At 38.5% G+C, this 21541-nt stretch overlaps 1 protein-coding gene across 1 annotated transcript in view; it reads right to left on the bottom strand.

Annotated features, from left to right (window-relative positions):
* Positions 1-944: 944 nt before the first annotated feature.
* Positions 945-21541, bottom strand: part of apbb3 (amyloid beta (A4) precursor protein-binding, family B, member 3) — a 23025-nt gene continuing 2428 nt past the window's right edge. Inside the window, exons 2-12 of the mRNA XM_026938302.3 lie at positions 13767-13954; positions 13489-13562; positions 10728-10779; positions 8940-9086; positions 8583-8710; positions 5587-5701; positions 5202-5289; positions 4944-5027; positions 3279-3394; positions 2950-3129; positions 945-2781 (exon numbers count right to left, since the gene is read on the bottom strand). Coding sequence (XP_026794103.1) covers positions 2557-2781; positions 2950-3129; positions 3279-3394; positions 4944-5027; positions 5202-5289; positions 5587-5701; positions 8583-8710; positions 8940-9086; positions 10728-10779; positions 13489-13562; positions 13767-13954 — 1397 coding nt within the window. The 3' untranslated portion in view covers positions 945-2556. The remainder of the gene's footprint in view (positions 2782-2949; positions 3130-3278; positions 3395-4943; positions 5028-5201; positions 5290-5586; positions 5702-8582; positions 8711-8939; positions 9087-10727; positions 10780-13488; positions 13563-13766; positions 13955-21541) is intronic.

Raw genomic sequence — 21541 nt, forward strand, 5'->3', positions numbered from 1 at the left:
TTCATTACAATAGCTGAAATGTAAACCTAATACCTAAATACACCTAAAATACACATTACTACTCATATTTACAGAGACACACAGTGCCAGGCCATCAGTGCATAAGCAAAACAAAATGCTGAAACAGAAATCTCCAAAAAACTCCAGTAGATTTTGCAGTTATTTGTAGTTATAGTGATGATGGTCTAACTTTTCCACAGCTGGGGTTCCTGTCTGTATGGGGGTTTGCATGTACTCCCTGTATCTGTTTGGGTTTCCTCTGGGTTCTCTGGCTTCCTCCCACTTCCAAAAGCATGGTGGTAGGTGGATTGGCTATGCTAAATGTCCTCTAGGTGTGAGTGAATGTGTGTCTGCATGGTGTCCTGTGGTGAACTGATGCTCCAAGGCATCTGCTGAAAGACGGCCTGTCTAACTGTCATTCGTAACCTGATGTATAGAAGAATTACCTCACCTCAGGTAAAAGTCACTCACAGCCATGGGAAGTGAGGGTGCTGAGGGTGCAGTGGTGCCGCAGTGGGCATCTACAGTTCCCACTTTTGACCACTAGGTGCAATAATAACTCTATGGAGCTAAACAGGGCAGTGAGCAAGCTGCACTATGATTGCACAACATCTAGAAAGGCGAGCAAATCGAAGGAACATTGGATTATACAGTATCTGTCAAATAGCAATTTAAAAAAATTCCATGCCACAGTGTTTGTTAAACTACTTCCTTACCCAATGCAGAGCGACATCCAAGGCAAGGTTAGAATATAACCTAAATAAAAACATTTCCAGGTAGCTTTGGTATAACATATCTATGGTTTTGTAAAGTAGAGGTGTGAAACCCCAATTTTTCTTCATTATTAGCTTTTTTTTTTTTTTTAGAATTCCGCCACAGCAACAGCCAGTGGGTTTTCCTAGACCGCCACAAATATCAGTGGATCACAGCAGAAGAAACCAAGAGAGATTCAAGCAGTTTTATTGTCCCATTCCAAACAACAAGTGGAATCTGTTTCAATACATAAGTGCAACAATACTATCAACTTAATACAAATAACCATTAAAAAAAACTCCTTTTACATGACATCCTATTTCTGTGCTAACGAGCTGCAAAGATATACAAAGAAGATTTTTTTACAGAGAGTATAAAGAGCAGAAAATAAGAACGGTGCTACATGAATAGTTTTATGATCGTATCTCTGACAAATGCTCATTTCAGTGAACAAAGGTTATGCTGAAAGTGTTGTCCATTCCTACCCATGATTCCACTGGTGTCTTGAGGAAACCTGAGTTTGTTGGTGTTATTATACATGCTTAAGGGAAAGGAGCAGTTGCATATCTTTGTTGCAGCGTCATATGACTTTCTGATAGTGCCATTCCAGTGGCCAATCAACATGCGCTGAAACATGTTTAGAAAGCTTATTGTTGTACATTCAGTTTTTGTGACGGTGAAAAAAGTCAAAATTCAACTACAGTTCTTCTTTATTCAGTGTTTTTGGTGTTGTACTAGGGTTAGGGTTCTGTCACAGATGCACTTTGTCCCTGGTTATAGTGATGTGTTTGGCTTGTATCAGATACGATCCTTTAGCTTCACATACTTATGATCTTATTTTTTTTTTTTAATAAGTGTGCTCGTAGCAAAGCCTTTCATTCCCAAGCATGTGCAAATGCATGCAACTGTGCCACCAAGCTTCAGGGATCACAGAGCATAGCCAATTATGCATTCTTTAGCTTTTGGGATTTAAGAGGTCTTACTTCCCTACATCAGTTTTGAAAACAGCAAACAATTCTGATTTAATCCTGTTGTAATTATAATTTGAATAGAGTGCATACATCAAATGTGTTCTCATGCCTAAAGGATATCCAGAAATAATTGTTCTGTATGATTGGTCTGACTTGCTCCTTTAGTTCTCTGAGTGTCACAACATTAGAGGTCATCCTTTTTATTAAACCAGGTTGAAGGTTATTAGGTGAAAGTGAAATTTTCTTCTATTTGAACACAAGTGACCTAAATAGAACATGCCTAACCTCTAAACACTTGTCATACCAGAATTAGGTCACTATCCTATACATTGATACGTATTAAAAAAAAGTCACATGCTCAGACACATTATTGCACATTATCCTGTACTTCCCAGGAGAAGGGTCTAGAATATTTTGACACTGGGATACATTTCTACGTTCTCTGCATCTCCAGGTTCAAGTTCACCTACACTGACCTACTGTACCATCAGACATAATAGATTAAGGTCTGTCGAGATGAAATCTGTCCTAATTTATTAATAGGACAACTCTTCCATTGGTGTATATATATTTGCTCCTCAGTACAAGAGTGGAATGTGAGAGCACAGCACCTCAGGATTCTCAATGAACAGTTGTTAACCTGCTGTAGTCAGATATGTATAAGCACTAAAGGTACTTGCAGTGTAGGTGGCTTTCCTCTGGGAATAATAAGCAACATTATTTGATCTTCCTCATCTCTTTCCTCATCCTTTACATCCTTCGATTATCTCTTGCAACCTGCTCCCACCCAAACCCATCACTTCCTCCCTGTGCCCTCTCTCAGTCTCTGTTGCTATGGTGCAGGAACCACAGGAGGTTTATTTCGGAATGTCTCAAAAAATGCCAGCATGCCTTTCTTTATGCTAGAGGAAGCCATTTTGGGTTGTGTGTATCCTTGGTGGCAGGGCGGGAAGCTGGAACCATCCATGGAGTTGGCGCGTTTGACTTTGGAGCCGGCTCGCCACATTTTTGACCTCAAAGGTGGTGTCTGTGTGACCAAGCACTTCTGGTACTGGACCTGGGTACCAAATATGCACAAATACTTCATAATGGAAGCTAGCCTTCAGTAAACCTAATAGCATGCATATAGCTGTGCATTATTTTACTCCAAAAGTAAAAGTTGTAGGATTGAAGTGAAGATATATATTGTAGCCATCAATATTCTTGCACATTCAGTACCACTTACCATGCATGCTGCCTGTACTGCCTCGGATACGATCCCAGCATCAGGTTCACACCAGAAGACGTGACACTCAAAGCGCTGTGTGCCGGCATCCACTATCACTGCAAAGGTATGTGTGTCATGACCGACGCCAAGGAAGGTCAGATAGCGAACCTGGCATTCCCAAAAAGGGTCCTCGCCATCCTAAAGCAAGCAAAACAACAAACAAACAGACTAAACTATCATTAAAGAGTCTCTAATAACTACTGCATGAAAGACCTCTCTGAGAACACTGAAGCAGTGTCCTTTTTAATTCTATCTGCTGATCTATGTTGACATGTATCCTTCTGTACCTCTCCCCTCCACAGGGACAGCACTGTGTCTGACACATGAATGACAATCGGCTCCCATTCGTCTCTGTCTCTGGAGTGCATGATGCTCTCAATAGCCCTGTTCAGCACCTCCATCCCTGCCAGGACCAAACACACAAGTGCTCATTAGGAACGAAGTGAAAACCTACAGCCTCCAACAAGCCAAAAAACCTAGGACATTTTTTTTTTCTGGACCCAAGGCTGCAAAATTTTGGTACATTTGGTTGAGTTTGAAAGCTGCTTTTTTAATTTAAGACTTGCAAAAAGTGCGGCCACAGCAGAAGTGACCATAAATATGAAAACAAACCTGCAAAGTGGCGCCCTCCCACAAACAGACCCAGAATCAATCCTGAGTGTGGACTTAAGTATTATAGGGCCAAGTGTGTAAACACCCCTGGTTCCCATGCTTCAGGGGAAGATAGGATTGGACCCCTGGAAGTCCAAGACAGCTTCTGGCTTGATGTTTCTCTTTTTCTTGCCAATCAGAGAGACAAGCTAATCACGGATATCTGTATATCACTTATATGAAAGAGTAGACTTTGGAAGAGTGCTCATCTTTCAGCTATCTATAACTGAAAATGTGCGGTAGGTTCACATGTTTTGGAAGCATGTTTTAGTTTTCATCCTTCTGGATTGGTAGCTACCATGAGATAGATGCTCCTCCTGAGAGGTGGGAATTTGCAAGAGCTAAATTGCAAGAAAAATGGAATAAAATCCAAAAAAAGAAAGGAGGAAAATGCCTTGAAAGCACTGCAGACAATAATATAGAAGCATCACTGCTTCTCTTTGGGATCATCAGGTCACATAAAGCAAAAGACTCTTGACTCAATCTTGACTCTTCCAGTAACACTGACCACAAAACATGGCAGATCAAGTTTATATCCACTAGCACCCTTGGGATGATTAGGGAGGCCAATGACATTGTCCATTGTTTTCTCTATAGAGAGTCGCTGCTTAGAGACACCCCATTAGCTGTTACAGAGCTGCCTCCACCTCCAGGGACCCATGATAGATAAGTCCTCTTAACAGTATTTGATGAAAGATCTCTTGTTCTCTCTGAGAGCGGTCATGACATACTAACCCTGGGACAAACAAAGCTCTGTGACTGTGCATTTTCCTCACTCTGCAGCATCACTTTTCCCTCTGCAGTCGTTTCAGCTTCGTAATTGTACCTCATAATATTTAGAAGGTCTGCTTCATATATAATGTCAGCACTGGGCTGTAAATTTGCAGCAGCAGACTAGAAATGACTTTTCATAGCACAGTCATGATCGAATCTAATCTGATCTGCTTAATGGCTTTAATCTGTGAGATCTTTATGGATTCTTATTCACAATATGAGCACACCAAACACTATGTATCCTTTCAATACACTCAGTACTGTTTGCTTTTATTCTTCTACAGCTGCATATTGTAACGACTTTAATCTCACTATCTGGTGTCACCCAGAAGAATAAGAATTCCCTTTTGGGTTTGGTTTCCCTTTCTTCTTCATGTCGTCTCACTGAGTTTTTCTTTGGTTCCTGCAATGCTGCTTGAGACAATATCTGTTATTAAAAGCACTGTTCCAATAAAATTGAAATGAACTGAATTAATACCTTCTCATGGCAATGCATTTTTAAAACTTTATCTGAACAATAAACTCACCCATTGCTCTGGAGACGGGCAGATTTCCGATGTATTCAACCTCAAATTTTTGGACCCTCTGCCTCACTGCATCTAAGAAGTTGACTTTACAAAAAAAAAAAAAAAAAAAAAAACATAAAACATAAAATTAATGATCAGCACATATGCATATATAGGTGTACTGGTCAGAATACTATAAAAGCAACATCAATAAGTCAAAGATCACTGATTTACTCAATTATTTAAATGGATCTATAAATCTGAAGCTGGGTTTTGTACCATGGTGAGGCAGGTCCTCAGGAGAAATGCTTTCCATTGTAAGTGATCGTGGCACGGCTGGTGGCATTGCTGCCTTCTCTGCCATGATCTGCAATCACATACAAATAATTACTCTTAGGGTCATTCTAACAGCAGTGTTGTAATGGAAGGGTTTGTGTTTTTGTAAATAAACAATCATTTTGCGAGTAGTTGAATAGGCAAGCAAGCCTCCATCTTAATTATAATCATTTTTCCTCCATCATGTATCCTTTGTTTGTTGAGTTACTAATTTCCCTAACAATTTTTACTTTTAAACCTGTACTGTCTGCAGCACTCAACTATGTATGTTCCTCAAATGAAAAGTCGAATCCAACACACTGATCTGCACACAGGACCAAGCTCTCACCTTGGAGCACATCTCATGCAGGGCAGAGGCTATAGTCTTAGCTGGTGCGTTGCAGCGGAACACATGGCACTTCAGCATGCACGTGTCCTTATCACTGGCCACAAAGGCAAAGTCCCTACAGCAGGATGACAGACCAGAGCAGAACCTTGTTACTCTAAATACACAGAACTACAAGCAGTGTCTAAACCTCCTCCTGAACATCTACGGTCCAGGAGTAATCTTAAGACATCTAACACACTTAATAATCTGACTCATGATAAATATAAAACTACTGTATATTCTTAAGAGTAGATTTGAAGGAGAAGGCTTGAGCACACTTTTCATTAAAACATTAAAATAAAAATAAATTAACAACAGCCATGTATTTATGACTAATAAACTTAAATGGATCCCAGGTAGACTTAGTGCAATTTATTTGATGAATATGAAAACTGGGCAACTGAAATAACAAGTTAATGTGGGTTCTTATTAAACAATAAAAATGAATGAAGTTTTTAACATTTATAAAGATGGGCTTGTTCACCAAGTCTGCTGTAGCACCAGAAGAGAAGAGAAGAGAAGAGAAGAGAGAGCCAGATAGATAGAGAGAAGAGAAGAGAGAGGCGAATAGACGAAGAGAAGAGAAGAGAAGAGAAGAGAAGAGAGGTGGATAGACAGAGAGGTGGATAGACAGAGAGAAGGGAAGAGAAAAGAAGTGAAGGGACAAGGAAGAGAGAGAGACTGATAGACAGAGAGAAAAGAATAGAATGAAGAGAAGAGAGACAAGAGGAGAAAAGAAAGAGAAGAGAGTTGCTATGCCTCTGTTTTCACTCCAGCACAAGTTTATTTCCTATTCTGCATATGAGTTACAGCAGTGTAACACTGACTCACACAAAGAACACACATAGAAAAACTAATAAATTTTTATCTTTATTTTTTATTTGGGTAAAATGCCCATTAAAAGCAAGGGGAATTCATTCTGATGTTCAAGATAATTAAAAATTTGGGAAGACTATATAATCTCTTGCTGATGTTTGACAGCTCAGTGATCAATCAATGTGCCTTTTACCGTGTTATTAATGCAAAGAGAGGAACCTTTGGGATCCAGTAATTTCCTGTTTTTATGAATATTGCCTTGATGCTGCATAGGGTATATTTTCCACCTCACATGCAATATATATCAGTAGTGTAAAACAGGAAAAGTCAGACTCAAATGATCGATAAGTATGGCATTCATTTTTCATAAGTTAATGGTAGTGTGCAACTTGCACTTACACTTACGTCTAGCATGCTGAATATGCAGAATGATGTTTAGAATATGAAATAGTGCGATAGCCAGTTAGGTCACTTTGGTTTCAAAATTCAACTAAGCTTTGTTTGAAAAGAATAAGAGGCAGACCAAGCTTCGAAATCTTGATAGAAATTTCATATGACATGTCGACAGTTACAGAAGTGACAGTGCTTTCTTCCACTGTTGCTGTGCCTGGCATGATGTGAAGGCTTTGCAAACAATATGACTCATCTCTACTGCACTGAATTATGCAATCTGCCACTTTTGGTTTTGTGTACATAAGTCGTGGTTCTGCAAATCTGCTAATGGGAAGTTTTTCCCTCTGAGAGCTAATCCAAGTTTTTTTTCTAGGAGGAAAAACAAAGTAAGTGGAAGTATATTTATGCAGTGCAGCTATTTCACACCCACCTAGATGTTTCCGACCTTGACTCTCTTATGTAACAAGGGTTATCAGTAGGATACAACTCAACAAGCTGTTCCCCATCCATTCCTCTAAAACCACAAACTGTGTCCTTGTATTAAAACTGGTGCAATTAATTTACACATCAGCCTGTCCTGTGTTTTGCTCTGTAGGGATTTAATCAGTGGTTTGTAATTAAATCTGCATGGATTTGTCAGGATTAATGATGGCAGTGTCCCAGTGGGCCTGGCCTATAATGAATTACATCTACAAAACATTAGAGGCTAGAATTTTTATTGATTTATCAGGCCAGGGTTGTTTGTACCCCAAAAATACCCAGTTACATGCATCTGTTGGTTGAATGGAACATAAAGAGTTTCTACATTTGTAGGCAATGGAAAGGACAAAAGTTCAGTTTGCTTCATGCATAAGAAAGAGAAGGAAAGAAGCAACACCACAGTTCTCTAATCCATCTATCCACTTGGAACACGAGCAAGCAAATATAGATGAGAGAAGGCAGGAAATGAGTGAAGTATAGAATCAAAAAGGCCATGAAATACAACTGAAATGCTTAAGTTCCAAGATAGACTACATGAAATGCAAGAAATGCAAAATGTCAATCCCACAAATGACATGTTCACATGATCTGGTTAAGAAAAGAAAAAAGGTGTAGTGATTACCTGTCTCTGTATTCACGAGTGCCGATTTAAAACAGAAAAGAAAAAAGAAAAGAAAAAAAGGTCATTGTTAAGAATGCTAAAAAAATGCCGTAATTATTTTAATTTAGATATGCAAATACCTTACTTATCATGAACAATTATATGGATTCGGGGCACTCATGAATTGCTAATAATCCTAAAAATATCCACTTCATAGAAATACAACACATTTTATTCCGGGCAGAGAAAAAAATAAGAGCAGGTTATGTCCGGCTGATAAATATAAATCAGACTATGGGGCTTGGTTTTTCCCGGAAGCCCTGCTGAGTGTAACCAGAAATAGCAGTACTTAAATTAACTCCACATGAGCACCTGATCGTATCGTCAGCAAGTCTGTAGAGCTAGCCTGACCACAGCCATGGAGACATATTGAATAAAAGCATGTCTCTGATCAAGAAGCTGATTTTGCTACTGAAATATAAAATCGTGTTGCATAAGCACTCCATGACCAGGTCCATGTCTGAGTTTTTCAACAACAAGGGTTGATAGCACTGACACTGAAGCAAATACTTGCACTGAAATGAAAGCGAATAAAATGAGAAAAGGGTGAGTTAGTGGCACAAAGTGGCAAAAAAAAAAGAGGGGGAGAAACACCTCCATTACTGACCTGCCATTGTTGCAGCCCACCCCCCACACTCGAATGCTGATGATGGGTTGGCAGTGGATGAGACTGCGGTCTATGGGGTCCAGGAGGCTTAGCGTGTCCTTTTTGAGCACCATCATCATGTCCTGACCCTTATCACACACACATACATACACACACACATATACACATAGATACACACACCCAAATGTTCAGGAACAATATACCTTCAACACAAGGCTGAAGTCTTGCCATTACACATTTAACACTAACCTATAGCTCACACTAAATTAAGAATCTATAATAAATATTAAGTGATTATCAAGATTTTTTGCTTCTCTTACAAGCTTGAACTTTACATGCTCACAATGAGACGCTCACCTCTCCCCAGGCTCCCACAGCATCACGGCCCTCGGCTTTACTGTGAGAGAGCTGCTGGATACAATTATTGACCACCAGGCTGCTCTTCCCTGGAGCCAGTTCCTCCTCTGGGATCTCCACCCATCCCAGCGAGCGTACCGCAAAACACTGGGACACACATGCACCTCTTAAAACATCAGGCAGTCACCTGGGTACACTATACAGCCAAAAGTATGTGGACATCTGATCATGACACCCATATGTGCTTGTTGAACATCCCATTCAAGATTCAACCCCTTGCTGATATAATGACCTCCATTCTTCTGGGAAGGCTTTCCACTAGATTTTAGAGCGTGGCTGTGGGGATTTGTGTTCATTCAGCCGGAGGAGCTTTAGTGAGGTCAGGCACTGATGTCTGGTGAGGAGGTCTGGGGTGCAGTCAGCATTCCAGTTCATCCCAAAGGTGTTCAGTGGGGTTGAAGTCAGGGCCCTGTTCATGCTGGAACATGTTTGGGCTTCTTAGTTCCAATGAAGGGAAATTTGTAATTCTACAGCATACAAAGACATTCTGTTCAACTGTGTGCTTTCTTTGTGGCAACAGTTTGGGAAGGAATCACATATGGATGTGATAGTCAGCTGTCCACAAAGCTTTGGCCATATAGTGCATTTTCAAAGCACACATAAAGATCTAGAGAATCTGAAAATTCCTCTCATAAACTTGGACACCTACAAAATATGTACAGCTGAAAGCAAAAGCTTGGAGCCCTGTGGTTGTAAGATGAAAAAATAAAAATGTATACGAATTTTGCAAATTATCTACAAAAATGTCTTTCCAAGATCCTAAAAATGAGATGTGGGTGTATCCTGTAACATTACAATCCGGGGTCCAAAGTGGTGCAATAGAATCTTGACAATAATCGTGAGTTCGAATCCTGATGATGCCCCAGCCATCCGTAGCTGAGAGCCAAGGAGGCAAAAGTGGCCGTGCTCTCTGGGTGGGAGGGGCATACTCCCTCTCCCCTGTCAATCACAGTGACGGCAGGAAAATTAAGTGTCCGTAAGCTCATGTACAGTATATGGAAGAGGGTGGATAGCGTTTTCATCTGATTGTGCCTTGTGACACAGCATGAGCAGCAGTTCAAAAAGATGGCCAGCTTCAGGTGTTTCGCAGTAAGCATGTGTTAGCCTTCTCCCTCCCTTGATAGGTGATGTATGATAGGGGAGAGCTGGCTAGTGACCAAACTGGGGTGAAAATCCAAAGGCAAAATCATGAGAAAAAATAGCTTGAAATTATATTTTGCAATGATCTTTCAATGATGTGAAAAGGCATATGATTAACATACTGTATAATCAAGAAGTTTAGATGTGGAATGGAGGAGAGTCTTCATCATTATGTTCTAAGGGTATGCAAATCTTGGCCCTCAAATGTATATATAATTTATTATCTCATGTATTTCAGTGCATTTTAACAACTAAAACCTGTGTCGCCTTGATGCATGCATTTTTTCCCCAACAATATATGAGATACGTGTATTTGTTGAACCTATTTGTGTTTGTCTTTGCAGTGACCTGCATCCTCTTACACACGCTTAATGGAACAATGCCCTCAATAATGCTTCTCTCATCTTTATAGAGGTCAGTACACACATATACACCTTTCACACACATCAATAGCAGTGAGGCAACAAAAGCTGATATGGGCGCTGCCCTTAATCTCACCTTCTTACTGTCTGTATTATGAAAATTGCTTTTCATCTTAGGATTTCATTAACATTTATTTGCACGGTTAAGACAGCATTGGAATGGTACCTTGGAGTCTGGGTCCATGTTTGCACAGAAGTATTCTTCCTGCCAAGACACTCTGATGGAGAGGGAGAAAAGCATTAACAATAGGCTTTAATGGACTAAAATGTGATATCTATGCCATAAATCTGCTGTTCTTTTTTTTTTTTTTGTCCAGAAAAAGGCAGGGGGTCATGAGCATGTATTGGTTATTGGAGCCTTAATCAGCTCACTGTCAAATATCTTCATCTGAATGCCTTTCATTCCTTCTGTCTTCAAGCAGTTAGCAAACATTTTCACTAAATTAGACCTCAGAAGAGCTCATAATATAATCTGAATCTGGAAGAAGGATGAATGGAAGATAGCCTTCATCCTGGCACTATGAATATTTGGTAATGTGATATGTTCTATTCATGTTGTAGGACTTTATTAATGACATCGTCAGAGACACACCGAGTAGATTCCAGTTCCCTACAAAAGTATAATGTATATATTATACTCAGACAGTGCTTCGGAGATTAAGTGAGAATTCACACATGGACACTGATGTTATATAAAAATAATCCACATACTTAACAGTTGCCCACCTGGAAGTGGATTATTTTCGTACAACAGCATAGACTGAAAAAAGTTTTATTCCACTTATACCACAGTGATTTGCCAAAGATTGAACAACACAATGATAATGAACATCACCTTTTTTTAAACTGTTTATTGTTATATTTTATTGTTAGCTTCTATTATCACTTATGTTCCAGTAACTAGAGACAGATATTTGCTCACCAGCCTCTACTGTATTCTATTTCTTGAAGTTACAGAGACTGTTACTGAGAAGCCAGAAAGTACAATCTGCTCTGTCCTGAAGACCATATCTGCTCTACTCTGTCCTGAAGACTTCCATAAATGTTACATAAACATCTCCTAATGTGTCTCTTTTTCAAACATGGTTATGAGAAAAAAAAAATCTGTTTATCATTAGCGTTAGCCTTAGATTATGTGGAGAATCCTCCATACAGGTCCCTGTGTAAGAGCTGTTACTACTGGAACAATATTTATGTACTAGAATGAGCGCATTAATGCCATCCTATCATTCGTGGTACAGTTGGAACTACTGTCTGAGCTGCTGTTAAAGAAATAAATGCCCACGATCTGATTTGAGAATACAACTGCACTGTGGTATAATGGAGAATAATTTGTTTATAAAGGTGGAATAATTTATCCTATATAATGAACCCTAATGACCTAATGAAAGTGTTTCATTTGGAGCCATTAGCAAAACAGATTATTGTCTTTCTGGCTTATTGTCTTTCTCTCTCTCTCTCTCTCTCTCTCTTTCTCTCTCACTCACACACACACACACACACACAAACACACACGGCTGTCAGCCTAAAATAAGATTCTTGTTCTGGTACTATTACCAGCCATTTGAGAGGACATCTGCTGACTGGAGCACCAGGTGTTTTCTCTGCTTTCTCTCTCTTGGGCATACAAGTGGGCTTTACTGTCAGTGGCTTCATTAAGGCAAGGTAGTGAAACACAAGGTAAACACAAACGCTGAACATTCTAAAGGACAATTACAAAAAGTGTTCACCCTGCAATTTCACTAGACATATACATAATTGCAAATCTCAAGGGAGTGCATGTTGCAAAATACCAGTAGTCTTTAGAGGTGTAACAATATGGCATATCTTATCATACCATTCGATACAATGCTCTCGAATCGATATGTCTGTGTATTGAACAATACAGTCAACAGACTACATAATAAAGGAGGCTATTCTTCATAAATACTGTGTATATTCCATGAGGTGTAATAAACATTTAAATCTCATCAAGCCCACACTCCAAAGTAGCTTCCTTTTTAATCTCAAATCAGGAAAAAACTAGCTCCTCCTAAACACATGCTAGCATACTAACCAGTACTAATAACATACACATACACACAGAGCAAAGTCTGCTACATTCAGGCAGGCTTTCCTCACCAATTCAATATGGATTAACAAAATCACTATGGTGATTGGGAATTTCATAGCTGCAGATATTTACATACAGATAGGAATTTCATAGCTACAGCTACGTTCTCCACATGGTATAGTGGAGAATGTAGCATTCAAAAACATGTTTGAGCTGCGTGACATTGACAGCACAACCAGCTAACAGCAGAATGGGAAAAAAAGCATACACCCTACTTGAGTCACACCAGAGATTATTATGCCAAATTGGCTAGTTCTGAAACAACAAATCAGAAATTTGTGCATGGCATGGTGAACATGTTTCCCAGCAAAAGATTTAGAAAAAAAAATACAATGTCTTCCTTTTCCAGTGCCTGAACTTACTGGGATCATTTCAGGTGGTTTTGAGCAGTTTTTGAGGTGTAGTTGGGGTGGGAATTTTGCTGAGACCTGGCAACCGTGCACACCAGCAATATCCTGGACAGAGAGCTAATATTTAATTTAGCCATGATTAATTTTATATATCCTAATTTATAGCTTTTTTTCATTATACACTTATAATAGTCGGAATGGATCACAGAAACACTTTCATTATTAAATTTCAATTATTGTATTGTATTGTACTTTTTTGTTTTAATCAACTGAAAAAGAAAATCTAGGGCACATACTGTATTTTGTGCAGATGCTGCATCAAAAATGTGTCGTATCGAGACTCTGCTGTATCGCTGTATCATATCGAATTAGAATTTTGTGTATCGTTACAACCGTAACTTACACAACATATGTGTGTTGTGTGTACAGTGGCTTTGCTAATAATGTAGAAAGAGAGAGCTTACCCATCACTGAGGGAATGCATGGGGCTTTCTGTTAGCCTCCCTCTAGACTCACACCTCCCATCTGCTCCAGCACTCTAACAGGAAAGTCAGGGGAAATGTCAGCTTAACACATACACATCACTGGAAATGTACAGTACATGTGTGTATTTGATGGAGGGGTGTATGTAGTTGGATGTGTAATTGATCCACATGGAACTCGTCAGTGTCCCATCTTTACAGACACAGAAACATGCACATAGTGTGGATTGTAACAGTGTGACCTCAGAAAGAACACTGACCTTGAGCTGGTTAGCTGGGAGTTCGTTGCTGATGCTCTGTTTGTCCTCTGTGCTGTATGAAGGGTGCTGCCACTGTGTGGTGCCTGAAGGCACGTGCCAGTAGTAGGTCCCGGTGCTGTCCTGTATAGTGCGCCATCCTGGAGGCAGGTCCGAGTCCAGCATCAGGCTCTGATCATTCCAGATATCATCTGTGACCAAAGACATAATTATACTATTATACAATAGAGTGTATTAACCCTTCAACATCCTGCAATGATAGTCTGTACACCCACAGTTGGGTTTTTATAATGACATCTTTTTTTAATTCTCTGAGTGATTAACTGAGTGACATTTTCTAATGTCATCTCATAAATTTTCAAATGGCTCCAAACTAGTTTTATAGGGTTTGTTCTACATTTAAATCGATGGGGTGCCGAGTATGTAATTTGTTTGAAAAAAAAAAATCACTAAATACTTTCATTTGCTTAATGTACACAATATATATATTTTAATAATTCATGGTTTATAGGCATCAGGTAGAGTTTCCGCCTCACAACTGGTTCGATCCTGAGCTTGGGTTACTGTCTGTGCTGAGTTTCGCATGTTCTCGCGAATTTCGTCAGGGTTTTCTGGGGGTTCTCTGGTTTCCTCCCACCTCCCAAAAACACTGGGCACACTATGATTGTCTGTAGGTGTGAATATGTGTGTGGATGGCATCCTTTCCAGGGTGTATTCTCCTCACACCCAGTGTTCCTGGGATAGGCTCCGAATGCACCACAACCAAGACCAGTATAAAGTGGTTACTGAAGACATGAATAAATAATTAATGCTCTGTTTTTCTAATAATTAATTCTCTGTTTTTTGTCAATAGGTTGTAAGCACAGTTGACTCAAGGTTACTGGTTTTGGTGGTATTATTCATTTATCTTTTTCTCTTTTAAGGGACACAAATTGGACATAATGCCATCTACATTATATTAAACATGTCAAAGATCAAATCTGTCCATAAACCTTCACAAAAACACCCTTATCCAATATCATAGAGCCAAATACAAGACAATCACCTACTAAATTGCAGTGTATTAGACCAGGAGAAGGATCTATTTTCATCCTTATCATCTCAGTGCATTGGTTTTTATCACTGGTTTTCCACACACTCAAATCAGAAACAGTGATGGAGCCGGCTGTGCAAGTTATGACTGAGGCTTAGCCTGAGAGAATGTTTTAGCAAGATGCATAAAAGTGTGAAGTGTGTGTGTGTTTGTGCTAATAAATGAGGATGAAAAGTGGGTTAGGAATGACATAAGGAGTAAGAGAGAGTGAGAGAGAGAGACATAATTCATGTTTAGATGAAGAAGACAGCAGATAATTCAACAAGCTCTGAAAAATGTATGAGAGCCAAGAGTGTGCATCAAAACGTGCCAAAACCTGACATTGTGCTGTAGCCCTGACGATCTCTCAGGATTCATGGAAGACAGATATTTCATGAAATCTGAAAAACCCACAAATCAATTCTGTAAATGGTGCTCCAGGCGGCTAATGCGCACACAAAAGCAAACCTATCACTGAGGGAGTTTCCTGATTTATTAAAAAAAAAATTCTCTATATACCCAGATAGGAATAAAACACTATGGGTCATGCTCTTATTAAAAAATAATCAGTGATGGGGTAGTATGAAGAGACCCAACTCAAAGCAGAGTTTCTGTTACCACACGAAGTGGATTATTTTATAACAGCACATTCAAAGTCTTTTATTCCTCTTATACCACAGCAATTTTTATTATTTATTAAAGAGCTGTCATCACGACCTCATAATATGGCCACCTTGGACTTCATTTCCCCTCAGCCACACAGACTACAGCCAGATCACATGACCATGTCACATGCTATTTTCCTTCTGATTACACTCACCTGTTTTGTGTTTCCCCTTGATTCATGTCTCTATTTAAGTTCTGAGTTTTTCCTTGTTTCATTGCTAAGCTTTCGTTGTCTGCCTTATGCTGTGTTCTCCAGTATGTTTTACGAATCTTCTTTTGACTTTGGTAGTTTTGCTTGCCTGTTATAAAATAAAAATGTTGCACTTGTATCTCCATGACTACCTGACAAGAACAACACACCATCCCTTTTATCCATTTGTTTAATGTGTAATGCAGCTTGTCATGTTACTGAGAAATAGCAAAGAGTTTCTTGTGTCTGAAAATATTCCAACATCAGAAAGTGAACAAGTTGCCTTGAAATTTTAAAGATTTTTGACTGATGCATCTTTTTTTGTTCCATCAGCAAGCAGCAGCAAAGCATAGCAAAGTTATGGCAAAATCCATAATGCTCTCCTGGTCCAGGTTTAACCTGAAATAGTGTGCGGAAAATCACGACCATCAGCTCTTATTGCTCCAGGCAGATTTAATCCCAAATTTATGTATCAGATGGGTATTATTGTTTTGCTCTGGAGGAAACTGGGGGGAAATTAAGGGAAGGAACAATAACAATACATAATAACACGACTTCTTGTTCATGCTGTTACCAATGTGCTGCTCAGTTTGAAATCTTTAATCTCACACATCATTAACAATGGAGCTCTAGAACAAATTATTTGTAGTACACTGGGTTTTTGCTGTGTATATAGCACCCTTGCACCTTATCACTTTAAGTTTGGCATGTGTTTTAATTAAGTGTTAAAATATTCAAGCAACCTGGGCAAACTCTTAATGCCTCATTGGCTGTCTAAATCAAAATACTATCCATCTTCTTCCATCTGACCATCTCTCTTTCAGGCTAGGATATGACTGAATATGGGGACATATTCCCTCATTTCTTCTGCATAGATTTTTCTCATTTTTTTTACTCTTAAATTCACAGGAAATATTTACACAATACAGATATTCAATTATTTATTATATACAGCAACATATTGAGTTCTTCAGATATATATAATTCAAGTCCAAACTATTATATGGAGCAACATATTGAGTTCTTCAGATATATAATTCAAGTGTTCAAAGAGGCTGTATTAATTCTGAGAGAGAGAAAATTAAATAAAGTGAAGACAGTAGAAAAGAATCTTTGTAATGGAAGATAATGCATGATCCCTAGACAGAAATCAACCTCCATTTTGTGATCAGGTCTCTATCAGTAACTGTTGTTGGTAACCAGTCTGTATGTGTTTGTACACAATATTCTTTGCTATCAGTTCTATTAAGTTTTTACAGTGATCCTGAGGAAGCATCAGTATTAGCAATTAGTATGGAAAAGTATGGAATTCAGTCATACACTCACCGTCCACTTTATTAGGAACACTCATACACCTGCACATAAATGCAAGTATCCAATCAGCGCAATGCATAAAATCATAAAGTGATTTTTACAGTGACCTGAATCTAGATGGAGGTAGAAATATCTAGAATAATGCTATTCGTGAATGAGTGTGTGAATGTCGACATGCATGCTGACCTGTGATGGAATGTATTCCTGCCTCACCCCCCACTGTTCCCAGGATAGGCTCGGGATCCGATAACACCCTGACCAATAAAGCATTGTTGCTAATAAAGCAGTTACTTCAGATGAATGAATGAACAATTTGCATTTACAATGAATAATTTGCAGTTTGCACACTTCTCACATTACAGGTGAATAGGGTAATTAAAAAAAAAAAAAAAAAAAAAAGCTATAGATATCACACTTCATTACTGCCAGTTGATTACTGGAACCTGTTTCCAAAATTTACATTATTTATGCAAATGAGGTTTCACCTAATCAAATACATATGAATATGCATACTTAACAAATTCAAAACCCTAGTCTCTTAATGATGTTAGAACAGAAGTGTTTATTTCAATGTGAAGACACGAGCAAGAGAAGGCTTTTAATGCTGGAATATCTTTTATTTATTGTTAAGGGATTAGGCTGTGGACCGTATACATATTAATAAACCACAGCAACAGTGTTTCTTTGACCAGGCCTGAATTACTTATAGAAGAAGTACAAAGTTGTATAATGTTCTACAATATGCAGAGTACTGCTATTACTCATATTATGCACAGCCTTCATAAGGGTGTCTATTCAATGTTCAATACATTAGGGAAACATGTAATTGTCTGTCTAGTTATTAAAGTTTATTTCTGTATTTTAATCATTAACCACTAAGTCTGACTTAATTTATATATATAACATTACTCTCTGCATTTCTACACTGTATATCTTACAATAAGAAACCCTCCTTAAAGGCCTGCAAGTGATGCCACAGAAAAGCGTTCGCCCCATCGTCGGAAGATCACGATTTCAAATCCTGACAATGCCACAGCGATCCACGGTAGCCAAGAGAGCAAAACTGGCCTGCCCACTACATGTGCGGGGTGGCATACTCTCTCTCCTGTCAATCACAGCAACACTAACCAATTGTGAGTGTCTCTGAGTTTGTGTATGCAGAAGAGGGCAGATAACGCTTTCCTCCGAGTGTGTTACGCTGCCCTGTGATGCAGCACGAGCAGCAGTTCAAAACCATGTGTTTGACTGGCTTGATGTCTTGTAGGATTCTCCCTCCTTCACTGCAGAATTTACACAAGAAATGTGGGAATTATAAAAAAAATTAGTTGGTTCCTTCCAATTAGGTTGGAAGGAATATTTGTATCCTACAAGAATTCTAGAGTTTGTGTAAATTTACAAATAAGGAGACTCACTAATGTGAAGCTCAACTGATCAGCTTCAAATCATATAATTGGTATGAGAGACTGCAATTTTATATACAGATTATGCAATAATCACTTACTTATTTTAATGTGAAAATCAGTCATTTCATATTCATGACTTGGCATCCAAAATAAGTCCATAAACTAAGAAAAATAAGACTAGCCATTCAAGACTAGCCATTGACCAAAGTAATAGCACCCTATAAAAGGAGAAAGACTTAGTGTGTGTCTATGGTAGCCGAAGTGCTGCAATCGCTGAGCTGCATTACTGGAAGATTTAGAGCGCACTGCACTTAGGAGGTGCTCTTTCACCATTTACTAGTCATTCTGTCATTTTCAGTACTGTGAGCTTTGTGTACGTCACTGAATCAGCTGTGCCCCGAACATGCTTGGTTGTTTATGGTAATAAATGCTGACCAGCATTCGCACATCAGTATGAAGATTATCAGGGAATATCTGACGGAAATTTTAGTTTTGTTTGGCATAAAAAATTTTACAAACAACTTTACTAAATGACTGATAAATGAAGCTGAATAAACCTACTTTTAATTTTTTTAAAAATGGTTATGTACTACCACTTTAAGTGTGTATTATTGCATTGAGAATTGCAATTGACAGTATAATCTCTCGTCCTTATCTGTCAGCACTTTGCTCTGTGGTCATTGAAAGTGCAAGTCAAAAGTACATGGTAAATTATACGTGTAGCACTGGCAAGCTCACAGAAATTCAATTCAATTCAATTTTATTTGTATAGCACTTTTAAAAATGGACATTGTCACAAAGCAGCTTTACAGAAATCCATAAATTCAGGATATATACTTTAACTTTATAAATTAAAGGTGAAAGGTGTTCAGCTCAAAGGTGAAAGTGTGAAATACAGAAAGTGAGTACTAAGTGCTGAGTTGTAAAGCATGCAAGGGATAAAATAAAAGATAGATAAGATAGATAAAGCTAGTGCTATAGAGCTCAGCAGAGTCTTAAAATAATGTGTATACTATCAGAAAAGAGAACACACTCACTTGAAGCTTATGATAAGGTTCTAGCTGCCATGAATCTGCCAAATATATCTTTTTTTCATTCAGAAAGATCTTTATAATATCTTGGAAAAAAAACCAATATGCTTGCATACAATACAGTTGAGTTGAGTTGAAATGCTTTCATCCTTCACTTAATTCCTCTAAAAAAAGAGTTCTAAGAAGCTGAAAGTGAAATGTGGAAGTATCATGCAAGGTGCAAAAAAAAAAAAAAAAAGAAAAAGGGCAGAACCTTGCACAAGCGTCTTTATTTTGTCCTGTAGTATGCAAATGTTTGCACACAACAATACTAGCTACTCATCTCAGCAACTGTAGCACTTCCTTGTACACTTGTAATAAAAATACTTCATCAAGCTTTTTATATATATATATATATATTATAGATTTATGTGTTCATTTTCAGACTGTGTGGTGAGTGGCTGTGCAGAGACTTGCAAAATAATTGACAACGGGGAGGGACACCAGTCCATCACGGGCACACACACCCACCCACACACACACACACACACACACCCCTAGGGTCAATGTAGTAATGCAACAAATGTAGTAAAGCAAAACTTAAAATATGCTCAAAGCATACTTAAGTACAGTATAGAAGTTTTTCAAGTTTGGTGCTTAGATGCCACTAAGATAGGAGAATGTTGTCTCTAGTTCCCTCTTAGCTTAATCTCTATCACTTACCATAGCGGCTGGCTTCACGACAACAGCGAAAGAGCTCAATCAGAAGAGCTAAATCTTCCAGAGATGGGTCTTGAGTGGCTAATCAGTGCTTGCTACCTGGTCTCCTGCAGGCCTACTGAGACGGCAGTAATAGAGCTTAATCAGGCTGATTCTGGTCGAGAGTTTTATCCTTGCTGTGCAATCCTGTCCTCACACTGCCCAAACTTGACAGAGGTGATGGTAGAGGTTGAAAAGCAACAATAGTGTAGTTAAGGATAAAAAAAGGATGAAGTAGGGATTCAAATAAAAGCTAAGTTATGAAGCAAGTTCTAAATAGATAGCACTGGGAGAGAAATGAAAAGCACAAGAGCAGAAGAGGGAGGTTTAATAGCAGAATGAGATGAGTGCTTTTTGATTGCTTGATGTGAATAAGTGCATCTGGAGGACAGACTAAACCCTGTGGCAGTCACAGAGGCAGATCAGATTAGAGGGATTAAGGGTCAGAATCACATCTGCTTTTAGTTATTGAAGAAGAAAGTAGCATCATTATACATCACACATTCATTCAAAGTTACTGTACGAATGTCACAGAAAGCTCATTAACTGAAGACAACTCCAGTGGAACCGGCAATTAATGGGGGCATTCTTCCTGAAAGCCTCTCAATACCCTGAGGTGGTGCCATCCTAGGTCACTCTCTAACTGTCTCTCCCCCAGTGCATGTAATGGAAGTTATTTTTAGGAGCTTTGCTTTGCTAAGACGGAGACTACAGGGGTGGTCCTATGGAGGATATACTGGTACAATGGAATACTGTGAAAATTTGAAATCGTGATACCTTTAACATAATAGATATATAGATAATGGTAGCATCATGGTATAGATATTTTCCATGCTAAATAAATTCCAGGTGTAACATATCATTGTAATATGCTACAGGGTTTTTAAAACGTACCATTTAAAGAAACTGAAAATTATGTCAAGTTATAAGCAGGTATACTCAAAAGCATGAACATGTAGAGATGAGAAAGATGGGGGAAAATATATCAGAATGTCTTTGAACACACAATGCAGAATACTTAGAATGTAACTATAATAAAAAAACAAAACAAAACAAAACAAAACAAAAAACTGAACAAAATGTATCAAGATGACAGTATTCTTTTAAATATTTAAATTTCTAACTTTATCTAAAGTAGTTTAGGAATTCATAAAGGCCAGATATGATCTATAACCATACATTATATTTCATAATAATATTTGTATAACATTAACTTATGTTAATAACGCTACAAAGCCAATTTGAATAAGTATGATGATGACACACAGCTTACATTGGCTTGACGTCTTTTACATCTTCTCATTATCACTCTAACCTCCAGAGCTGGAAAATTCTTGAGTAATTGTACATTGTTACTATACTTC

Source organism: Pangasianodon hypophthalmus, chromosome 15 (genome assembly GCF_027358585.1).
Source record: "Pangasianodon hypophthalmus isolate fPanHyp1 chromosome 15, fPanHyp1.pri, whole genome shotgun sequence".
Taxonomy (NCBI): Eukaryota; Metazoa; Chordata; class Actinopteri; order Siluriformes; family Pangasiidae; genus Pangasianodon; species Pangasianodon hypophthalmus.